The 12,210-nt window shown below is 42.5% G+C and overlaps 1 protein-coding gene across 5 annotated transcripts in view; it reads left to right on the top strand.

Moving 5' to 3' along the window:
• LOC108160771 (integrin alpha-PS2) overlaps window positions 1-12,210 on the top strand; it is a 35,144-nt gene that overhangs the window by 19,240 nt on the left and 3,694 nt on the right. For 4 of the 5 annotated variants that reach the window (XM_017294975.2, XM_033387355.1, XM_017294999.2 and 1 more), the window contains exons 5-9: window positions 2,166-2,292; window positions 6,458-6,519; window positions 7,129-7,177; window positions 9,065-9,139; window positions 10,896-12,174. In XM_017294975.2, the coding sequence (XP_017150464.1) occupies window positions 2,166-2,292; window positions 6,458-6,519; window positions 7,129-7,177; window positions 9,065-9,139; window positions 10,896-12,174 (1,592 nt within the window). The remainder of the gene's footprint in view (window positions 1-2,165; window positions 2,293-6,457; window positions 6,520-7,128; window positions 7,178-9,064; window positions 9,140-10,895; window positions 12,175-12,210) is intronic. The other variant, XM_017295009.2, reaches the window with a different exon arrangement.

Below are 12,210 nucleotides of genomic sequence, written 5' to 3'. Positions count from 1 at the left end.
CAGAAGACTAATATATCCCCAAACTCGTTGAATGAATAGTAATGTTGGCATCAAAATGGAAACTTTTCTGCCCATTCGTGGTCAAAACTCATATACAGTAGCATAATTTTTGATTTCATTGCAGAAAGCAACCACTTGTTGGGGCCTCGGTGAGAGCTGTTCACGTTCCTGTGCCTTTCTGGGCCTAATTTGCATATCTAACCATCTTACCGGGAACTCCAACTGAAACTGCAACTAGAACTGGGTCCAGGCTGGGAGCAGGCCTGACCAGAGCTCTCCTCTTTGCTGACTGATAATAAAGTTTTTAATAGGAAATTGCTATTAACTTATTGATCATGGCATGGACAATGGTCCACTGCTGCGGCCCGCCTCGGGGCAATTGTTGAGAATTTCAATTGAATTGTTCCATGTTGCTACAGCCCCAGAATATGGCCCAGCGGCAAGTCGATTGTCTGATTTTGGCTGGCTTGTGTTTTTATTATTTTTCATTTTTATAGGCAGAGCCAAGCAGGATGGTGGACTGTGATTTTTTGTATGCTGTCCGGTGTGCTGTCCGCTTGCATAATATGGGGCCGGGGCCCATAGATTTGTGATTCAATGGGGGCATTTGAATGGATCGGCATAGCCGGGCCGAGCCGAGCCGAGTCGAGTCGAGTCGAGTCGAGCCCCCTGCCCCATGCCTTTCCACCGATCCGATCAGCATTCATTTTTGGCGATAGCGCGTCATTTTGAGTTTATGTCAGAGTCGCAGTCGCAGTCACAGTCGCAGTCGCAGTCGGAGGGAGTCGGAATCGAAGCCGCAGATGGGGCTGGGGGCTGGTGGATGGGGATGGGGCTCGAGATGGAGACAGAGAGCCACTGGTTGCCATAAATGGCACAATATGTATAAATTTGTAAAAGTAATTGCAGTGCGGAGACAATGGCCTGGCCTAAGATCTTGACGCTGATGTTGATGTCTGATGCCTGGTGCTTGCTGCCTTCTGCAGGCAGGCTTTTCCCTCTGTCTCTGCCTCTGCCTCTGCCACTGGCACTGCTGCCACGGCAGCCTCATGCCAAACTCCCAACTGCTGACCATATTTGGTCTGGTACTGGGACCAGAGATGGTTGGCATCGAGGCCGGGACTGAAAGCTGGTGAGAAGGGGCGGCGGCAGAGAGCCCCGTGCGTGTTTTATGTCCAACTGCCAGCCATTTATACATTATAAAACTATATAAACACACAGAACTGCAGAGATGCGAAGCGATGCAATGCGATTCAATGCGATGATGTTACTCCCTGCCCCTGCCCCTGCCCCAGGCACAGTGTCATGAGGTGCATGAGAAAATGGTTGGAAAAATAACACTCGCAGTTTAAAGATTATACTTTCTGAAGAAAGTCACTTAAATACATACCAAAATAATGTCTTTTTGTTTTCAAAAATTTTTCAATGAATATTTTGATCTTTTAAGGTTCATAATTTTGATTAAAAGTGTATCGAAATATAAAAAAACAAAAAAAAATGGGAGTCAAGAAACTGAATATAACAAAGAAAATTGTTTCATATTTTAATCCTGGAAATTTGATTGTTATCTTATGTATTTTAAAACGGTTGAAATTAAACTGAATTGCAGATTGAATATTATATTTTATGGCACTACTGCATTATCGAAAATTAGTATAAATATCAGTTATAGGGTTAGGGTTATACATATATTATCAGCTGTCGACTAAATTGGAGAATCAGTTCCTGAATGAAGACATTTCTCAAAAACAAATGGTTATTAATCAAAAATCTTGATCCTTCTCATCGAGTACTAGTGCAATATTTTCTAGAATAAATCTGTGAATATGGAAAAGTACTGGAATACACCTTAGAATACATGTATGGTTTAAAACCTGCCTGTCTATCTAGTCTACCTTTCAAGAACTTTTTCAAACACTTTGGGCACACTGTTCTTAAGGGGGCGGGGATCGGTCTGTTAATTCGCTTTGGCCATTTTAGGAAGGCCGGCCGCTCCATACAGTCGGCCTGCCATTGTTTCACATCTTCACAAAATAATTTCCATGCCTCCAAAATGCCTCTATCATGCCTCTCTTTCTTTTAGCATACATATCTCCCCCCCCACTCGCTCAATCGCTCACTCACTCTATGTATCTTGATCTCTCTTTGTGTCTCTGTCTTTGCAGGCCTGTGCACCGCGATATGTGTTCCACACGATGACGCCATCGAGGGCGATGCGCTATGACCCAGTGGGCACCTGCTTCACCTCCCATAACTTCGAGCAGTTCCACGAGCTATCCCCCTGTCGGACAAGTGAGTAAAAGCTGTACAGATTAACCCAGACATAACTTGAACCTGCGCTACGGTGTAAGCGTGATTTCTGCTGTTCCTCGCCGTGTAATGTCCTCTCCATGCCATGCATGTCCCTATTCGTTCCATTGAGTGTGACTGTAATTTGAGAGGAAGGGAATCCCCTGAAGAGCGAAATTCAAACTGTCAGTTATTTTTCTTGCCTTACTTATTTTTTGTTGTATCTTTTTTGGTAGTCCCAGAGTATCGAATAACGGTAACTGAGTGTTCAGCGGTTCAGCGAAAGTGAAAAGAAATCGTATCATCATTAAAGCCTGTGAATCTTTTGTGGAAATATTTGTTGCTTTAGCTTAAAGCTTAAGTAGGCAAAAAAAGGTCACTACTGCGATGATCGAGATCTAATCAGCAATCTAGAAAGGATGTTCGATCAACAGTCTTTATCAATGGTCAAGTAAAAATGATATTTTATCAGTCATGACAGAGTATTTTTTTAAAAGAGAATTAAACTAAAGACTTTACAAAGTAAATAATTCTCCAAGGGAACATATGTACATATCTATGGATGCATGTACGAAGGATCCCAGCGAGGGAATCAAATAGAGACATTTCGAAATCTTCATTAACAATATTTATCCAACAGGTATTCTAGACATCTGTTTAAGGGATCTTTCATTATCAAAGGAATCGAAATAATGAAATCCTAAATAAGCTTTTAGTTCTCTGTAACATCGGATTCCACAGAGATGTGTCTTAGAAAACAATGTTTTCATAATAAAGTTGTAAAAAAAGAGACGAAATTCCTTACGGAAATATTCCCCAATCTCATAATAGAACCAATATTCCAAAGAAAGTACATCTCTTCACGGACTAATTTTGTTAATTTCAAGAACAAATGAAACCATAAACCTCTAAAACTCAAAATCTACACCCACCTGAACACACCACCCACCCGCCGATGCCGACAGATCCAATGAAAGATTTATGGGTCGTGACAGCCAACAAATATATGGGTGCTCCCCGGTATCAAAAGAAGAAACTGAAAACATATCTATTCGGAGTAGTTTTTGGATGTTTTTGTACATCTAAAAATATTTAATTTGATGTTCAAAGTATTTGTTTTCCCCTCCTATCGAAGAATGCATCACAGGGAAGTCGTTTTCTTTCGCTTTCTTTTACCTCCCAATTTTGTTGTTGTATATTTTGTTTTTTTTTGTTTTTGCTTTTGGGACAGCCTGCCAAATTTGTTTGCTTAGTCATCGCATTATACGGGCTATATATGATACATATGTATATACCTATAGCTCTATACCTATATAACACATGTGGCATTCGCCTCCTCCTCCGCAAAAGTTCTGCCTAGGTGTGAGTATTTTTAGCATCGCTTACCAGATGCAAAGCATAGATGCTATATACACACAAGTATATACTATAGTATATTATGGATCTGTGTATGGAGGTGGATGGATCTAAAGATACATACAGATGCACATATGTATGAGTATTATTATATGGCTCTGCTGGCATATGGCAAACATTGGGGTGTTGCGGCTGCTGGAACTAGTTCATTATGGGGGAAGATTTGTTTTGGCTTTTGTTATGTTTTAGCTTGTCAATGAACAGAAACTGGGAACAGGATCTGCCTATGTGTTTTGTTTGCCCTATCGATCAAATGACTTATGCATTTATATGTGAGTGTTTTATAGGATTCAGTGTGCCATCCTCTGATCGTTCTGATGGAGCTCCCAGTCGAATACGCCTCCCTTCCTCCCTCCTCCCTCCACAATGATGAGATTTCTCAATTCCCGCAGCCAATATGGTCAGACCAAGGGCAATTTAACGATTCTAAGCACATTGGGACCAGGCCGACCATATTCCCATTGGTCTTGTTCACCGTCATCATCATCAACATCGTCGTCATCATCCGCATTGAGGCTGCTGTGGGGTTATTAATGCTGCCGCTGGATGTTGCAGTTGTGAAATGATTAGCAGCAGACCCATCTTGACAGTTCGCTTCAGCACATTCCGACATCACTGAAAGCAATAAATACCAACTTAACGCACAAAATGCCAAACTAAATAGTTAAACGAAACACAAAACAAAAAAAGACCAGCAACAACAGCAACGACAACGAAAAGGGTAAATCAAACAACAAAAGCGGAATAAAACCATGAATCCATGAACACTAAAAATCGTTGCGCCGAAGTCTATACACCCTGAAGATCAAGATCGTAAAGATCTACTAAAAATACTCAGAACACTAATTATTGCTATTCTACTTTTGAAGGACTTAAGTTCGCAATTACAGATATAATTATAATCCTATTTGGATTGGCTGGAATTACTTATAAGGCCATTTGTTTGTAACTATCGAAACTTCCTTCCTACTCCTTATCGATGAGGCTTAAGAGATCTTTCACCTTTCACATCCACAGACTGTGGGTATCGGAAGTTCTTCTCTGCGGTACCAAAATCTGGCCTAAACTATAATACCCCCTTAAAGGGTATAGTATACCAAAAGACACACACACAAACACACACACAAATCGTTGAATGTCCAAGTCCGAGTTGGTGGTGGAGCTGAGTGGAGTCGCTCTTCGTGCCCTTGCTAAAAACTAATTGTAATTCAAGACGGGGCGATTTTATTATGGGAATTACTACAACTGCACGCACTCGCACACACACACACACGCGACAGACAATGCCTTGGGTATGTCCAGGTACACATAGGTACTACATACATATACGAGCACACGTGTGTGAGAGTGAGTGCCTTACAAAAAGTTGACTTATGCGATTGCTGCTGCCGCGACGTCAGCGACATGTCGCTGCCTGCCTTCGGCCCCCCGGCTCCGTCGGGCTCCGGCTCGGTGCGCTCAAATTGAAACACTTCGGAGACAAATTGTTATCGTTTAATTTGATCAAACGCACGATCTGCCTGTTGATTTCTCTCTTGTTTTTGCTCGCTCTTCCTCTCTCTCTCTCGGTGTCTCCAGCCTTATCGTTGCTCTCATGCGAAGGCAGGCGACATAATGGTACTCGTGGAGTGCGAGGGTATGCTGCATTCGTGTAGATCTGTGTAACAGGCAGAAATACTGTATCCGTTCTTAGCATAAAGTGAAAGTATTAATGTTTAGCATAGACAGTCGAAATTCGATCCATTCTCAAAGCTTTGAAGAAACACAAACTCAATTTACAAAATGCCCACGCAAATGGAATTTATTTTAACAACATCCACATTCTACATCTTAATTTTAAAGTTAAGAGGATCTCTTTTTGGCAGAATTAAATTCGTTTTGTTTGAAGCCAATACAAAAAAAAACCGATTAAAACCAAGTTTTTGGAAAGTTACGTTGCTCTCTAAGCGATCTTTTGGCATTTGTTTAGTAAAATATGGGATTTTATATCTTTTGCTGCTCTTTAACTCGGACCCTGGCTGTGCCAAGCGCTACTATTGGGTATTACATGGTCGGGACCCACTTCCAATGGGTCTGTTTGCTGACTCGTTTTTGTGCTGTTCCCTCTGCGTGATTTTGTATTTGGTAGCAAAGCAACATTCGCAAGACACTTTGCCGGACAGTCTGGCACAGAAACAAACAAAAGGCGGAGCCCAACAAAAGGATGTGTGGATCTGATCTGTTGCTGTAGCTGTGGCTGTGGCTGTGGCTGTCCACTTTAGGCCTTAGCCTTGCCTTCGTCTTGATCTTTTTGTTTGCCGCTCTGCTGTCGCTGTCGCTGTTGCTGTTGCTGTCACTGTTGTTGCTGTTGCCTTGGCTGTTCTCTGTTCGTATTGTTGTATTTTCATTTCAATGTCCATCGGATGTCTGGCAGTTTACCCCAAAGGCGCGCTCTAATCCTTTTATGTTGCTCTCCACCAACTCGACCAACTCTCCCGTACCGGACTGACAAATAGCAGCGCAATTTATTGCATTGCATCGGTAATTATTTGCAATTTATTGTCCCACATACTTATCCGATCCGATCCCTCTCGGTCCCTCTGCCCTCTCGAACCATTTGCTGCCCTCGGCAGGGGCAGGCTCATTGAGCTGTGCCCGAACATTTATGAGGAAATCACAATGCCGTGCCTAAATGGTCAACTGTGACTGACATTCTCACTCTTTCCCGCTCGGTCACTCACTCACCTGATATCTCTCTTTCTCCTACTTGCAGACAACTGGGGTTATCATCGCCAGGGCTCGTGTCAGGCCGGCTTCAGTGCAGCCGTCAACAAAGTAAGTATTCACTGTATACCCAAGTCTACCCTACTATGAGTCAAGGATTATATAAGATGGGATTAGTTTTATTTATAATGAGAACTGTTAGTAGGATCCAAAGCTGATAAATCTATAGTTTCCAAAAGGATTCTTCGATGTTTTCTGTTATTTACTTGTTTCTAAGAAGTTTTACGCAAATATGTAGAAAACTATAAAAGTATCCTTATTATAGGATGCGATAAACAGATATGTGAGCAGAGGCTATATAACGGACACATAAATATATCAGAATATAGTATTCCGAAAATCAAAGAGCATTACGAGTTCGTCCATGTCAAGCAATCCGTATAAAAAGAGACCTACCTACCCAATCTTTACTTGCCTCTTTCTACAAAGGTTTTTTGTATTTTTTTTTTTGGGTTCATTGAGTTATTATATGCATGGAAAGGCTGGAGAGGGGGCACAGAGGAGGATGGCGGCATGGGCATGTCTTCGGCGTGGGCACGTTTAGTTGGCACCTCGTTGGGGATCGTGGCATAACATTTGCATTCACAATTGCATCCACAGCATTCGATCTGACTATATATTTTGTTTTTTTTTCCCCCGTTTCGTTTCTTTTCCCTCTAGAATGGCTCGCGTTTGTTCATTGGCGCACCTGGCAGTTGGTACTGGCAAGGTAAGTGCACGTTTTTCCCACATGTACCGTGTACCGTTGTTCTACTTATTTTTCTATCTGTCTATCAAAACCTACAATATGTTACTTTTGTACCTTGTACCTTTTTGTCTATTGAGACGATTTACTTTTACTGTATGTATTTTGAATTTGCTGTTCTTTCTAGTACTCGTATCTCGTATCTCAATGAACAATCCAAACAATTATCCAATGTATTTAGTCATAGCTAGAGCTCTAAGTATTATTCCTAGATGATCTCCAAACTCAAGAACTCCTACAACAAGAAACACACAGACACAAACACACTCACCCAACCAAATACACACCAAAACACACACAAAGTCCCGTAGTCTGGTTTGAATTTGAAGTTATTTTCCCGTATTCATAGCATTTGTCCTCGTATCCCACCCAAAAAGCTAAAAGTTCTCCAGTATCCCAAGTAAATCTATTGAATTTTGTTTCTGTTTGCTCTCCAGTGTACAAAAAGCACAATGAGTTGTTTTTTTTCTTCTTTCATATACTCGTATGTATGTACTTTCCCTAGTTTAGTTTATTTCCCCTATTTTTTGTGCCTAATATTGTTGGTCGTCCTAAGAGTCTTAAGGCAGTCCCTAACCTAAGTAATATCCACAAAGAAAACCAATTAAACCTTAAACCTTAAAGATATGTATCTCTTTTCTGGGCCTAGTTCTATGTTTGTATTGTAATCCAGCTTCCTATAAGATAGGAACACCCCAACATTTACCCAAGTCTCTAACACCTGATCCATAGATCTAAGCGGACCATCCATCCAGTCGAAGCGAATCAGCATCTGTAGAAGATTTGTTGAATGCCAAACTATGTCGGGACGTAGCCTATGACCCCTAATGTGATGATTCCTAGTGCATGTCGCATTGTACTTGTATTTAGTGAATAGTCTAAGCTTAGGTGCAAATTGTAACAGACATAATATAAATCTATTAAGTAATGGTAGCTGTGCATTTAACAAGATCTCACTTGTATTTGCGCTGAAGGGCTTGTAAGACATTCTGTACCAAAGGATTTCATACACTTATTAGATGCACAGCTACTGTACAGTATTGGTAGAATAGAGTCGCATAAGATAAGTCGTATATAGTCGTATTGTGTTGTCGAGTTGTTGTCATCAAAATTGTTTAACCCCAATTGGCCTAACGTCGCACTATTGTCGCTGCCCGAAGCTAACAATTGTACCGTACTTTGTATTGTACCCACATGAGCGAACCAAAAATTTCTAGAATCATTATGCTAACGAAAATCATTCAACACTCGACGGCAAAAGTCGGTAGTGACTGTACTTTGATTATTGTAAACGTAACCGAAAACATCCTTAGCTGCATCTTAGCTGTACCGTATCCGATACACTACTGTCTACTGTAACTTTAACTGTATCTTTAACTGTAATTGTACCTGTACCTGTATCTGTATCTGTACCTGAACCGTAAAGCGCGTCATGTCTCACCTACTATTTTTTTTTATTTTTCGTTGTCTTATTTGATTAATCTAAATTATGTATTCTCTCTTTCTCTTTCTTTTTTGATCCTTTACCCACTGTCTCACCTTACCCACTCTCCCTCTCTCTGTCTCTATGTGTGTGTGTGTCGGCGCAAAATGCATGCAATTTTGTACCGTACCGTATTCACAAAACACACAACAAAAAAAAAAAAAAAATAAATAAATAAAAAAATGACGTATGCATTCTGTACCGATCGCCATGAACTGTGTCTGTTGCTCAACCCCAACAAAACCAAACAAATATCACACAACTCGATCACCACAAAACCAACCAAACCAACAACCAAACCAATCAACATTTTTCCAAAACTTCTGTTGCTATTAAAACCCGAAACACACTGAATACAAAATAAAAAGGACAAACCTACTCAATACCGCCCGATGCCGAGTTTCCATTTAAGCCGCCTTATTATCAGCCCTTCGGCACTGGAGGTAATAATAATAAAAAAAAAAATAATAAAAAAAATTAAATGCAAAAACCAAATACGCTTCTCACACACTGCCTCAAAACTCAACCACAACCCGAAACTGTACCTACGAACATTAACCTATAGCTGCCAAAAGTACCTAAACATCTACACACACACAAAACATACTCAAACGATCTCCATAAATGGTGTCTGATAATGCAAAATATTCAAATATCAAAATATCGAATCACATTAAACCTGAAAATGGGTATAAAAACATCAATCATCATCGTGCGAACACTGCTGTATCCTGGAAGAAAAGCAATGAATATTCATTTGTTCCATGGCATCCAACAGATATCGCCAGAGAACTCGCCGCATCGCCTCGAAAGCTACGCTAACTAATCTGGGAGAGTAAACCAAACCAATCCAAAACAATCTCCCCGCTTTATCTTACTATCTCTGTCTTTTCCCCATATCGCTTTGTCCATGTCCGCTTCTCTGGTGATTGTCGCGATTGCTTCTATTGACCGATGTTGGATGAAAGAGAAACCCCTATTCGAGCTGGGAATTTCTATTTCATCTGATCCTGGCTTCTACCTATGCATATACCTACTTATAAGGTTTTGGGGATAAGCGAAGGAGCTATGTTTGGATCGGCAGAGAAGGAACTTGTTTATTTTTTATATCTTTGTTTCAATATTGTTTCAGTTTTACTCTTTCATTATTTTGTTTTTGTATTCTTTGACTTGAAAAAAAAATCATAAATTCAAATTTGTTTGAAGGTTAAGCTATTCCAGGTCCTTGGAGATAAGGTAGGATAAAAGTGGGACTGGAAAACAGTCTAGCATGAATTTTGATTCAATCCTTTAAGGACTTAGTAGTGGTAGTTGAAGGATAGGATAAGATTTCGATTGATTGTACTACAGTTATAAAATACCTTTTTCAAAATTTGTCTATGTGTTTTATAGTGTTCCCTCATTGGGTTACATGGAAGACTAAACAAAAATCCGTTTTTCTGTCAGAGTTTTACGTAATGCAGCGTCAATTTACTGTGTCATGCCCAAGCTACATATATTGTTTTTGCTTTCTTGGCACCGACAGGCGAAGCCGAGTTGGCAGCGATCAGAGGCGAAAGACCTCTTAAAGGAGAATTGAAGTACCAGTAGTGAAGTACCCCGCGCAGCCCTACAATTTTTTCCTGATGCAATATCTTTTAATTTTATAGTCGTAGGTTAAATGAAAGAGAAACTGAACGAAAGAGTTAGAAGGAAGAATTTTGAAACTATTTTAGCTTCTTCTGTGGGAAGGAGACCCTTTCCTTTTCATCATCTTCCCTTCCCCTCTGCCGTGACCACCTCTTTCGTCTACCCACCATTACCATTACTTAGCATTTAAGATCTTTAGCTGTGCATGTCTGCGCTGGTAGTTTATTTGGGTGTTTGGCTGTACTACTAACCGGAATGCAACCTAATCATAATCTGCACGATCTCTGAAGCATGTCTAGGGGTGGAAATACCCCTACTGCCAATCACATCTATCTATCCATATACCCATAATATAGTAGACTTCTTGTAGTGTAATCGTTGTTGTTGCTGCTTTAGCTGGATTAGTTCCACATGCAAATCAATTCCTAATGTCGTTGTTGTTCAGCATGTCCATAGCCATGTAGCGTACTCACCACAAATCACCAAGAGAAAACCCGATAATGATCTGAAGATGATCTGAACTTGGATCGAAACGGCTCACTAACTCAAGTGTTTCCAATGCTTCCACAGGTCAGGCCTCCTCCCACGATGTGACCAAGCCGGAGAACCAAGTCTTCTCCACGGTCGAGAGCACCTCGGTCAACGATGACTCGTATCTGGGGTACTCCATGGTCACCGGCGACTTTGATGGCGATCGCAGTGAGGATGTGGCCATTGGCAAGCCCCGTGGCGCCAATCTTACTGGCCAGGTCGTGGTCAACCGCTGGAACATGGCCAATATCTTGAATATTACTGGTCGACAGATTGGCGAATACTTTGGCTACGCCCTAGCCTCCAGCGACGTGGATGGCGATGGCCTGGACGATCTCATTATTGGTGCACCCATGTTCACGGAGTTGGACAACGTGGAGGGCAAGTACGATGTGGGCCGCGTCTATGTGCTGATCCAGGGCGGGCACACCGCCGCCCAGTTCTTTACCACGGAGCATATACGCGACGGATTCCAGACGAAGGGTCGCTTCGGTCTCGCCCTCACCACCCTGGGTGATGTGAATGGCGATGGCTATGGCGATTTTGCTGTCGGCGCTCCCTATGACGGACCCGAGGGCAGGGGCGTTGTGTATATCTACCATGGATCGTCGATGGGTCCGCTGGCGAAACCCTCGCAGATCATACGCGCTGAGCAGCTGGTGGAGGGTGCCCCCTATCCGCGGACCTTCGGTTTTGCCCTCTCGGGTGGCGTGGACATGGATGGTAACACCTATCCGGATCTGGCTGTGGGCGCCTACAGCTCCGATCGGGTGTACCTGTTCAAGTCCCGGCCCGTGGCTGCTGTCAATGCGGAGACGACCTTTGCCAGTCCCTCGAAGCTGATCAGCCTCGATGATCGCAGTTGTCAGCTCCAGAGGGATCATAAGAGGGTGCCCTGCATGCTGCTGACCACCTGCTGGAGCTTCACCGGCCGCTACTTGCCCGATCAGCTGGACTTTGATGTGTCCTGGCTGCTGGACGCCAAGAAGGTGCGCAATCCCCGCATGTTCTTCCTTCGGGATGAGGGCAAGAACATCAGGAACCAGACGATCCGTCTGAATTATGGCCAAAATTACTGCCTCAACGAAACGGTCTACATAATGGACAAGGTCCAGGACAAGCTTACGCCCTTGGAGGTCGAGGCCCGCTACAATCTGCGCAGCAATCGTCCCCTCGAGCCCGTGGTTCGACGCAGGCGCGGCATCCTCGAGCCGGTAATCGATCAGAACCGTGAGATCGTCGTGCGCGATGCCATCAACATCCAGAAGAACTGTGGACCCGACAACATCTGCGAGCCCGATCTCAAGTTGGAAATCAAGTAAGTCGAACAGTAGCCGTCGTGCCACAGCCCAGA

The sequence above is a fragment of the Drosophila miranda genome, chromosome XL (assembly GCF_003369915.1).
Source record: "Drosophila miranda strain MSH22 chromosome XL, D.miranda_PacBio2.1, whole genome shotgun sequence".
Taxonomy (NCBI): Eukaryota; Metazoa; Arthropoda; class Insecta; order Diptera; family Drosophilidae; genus Drosophila; species Drosophila miranda.
Note: the sequence above shows the minus strand (reverse complement) of the source record. Positions and strands in the feature narration are given on the sequence as shown.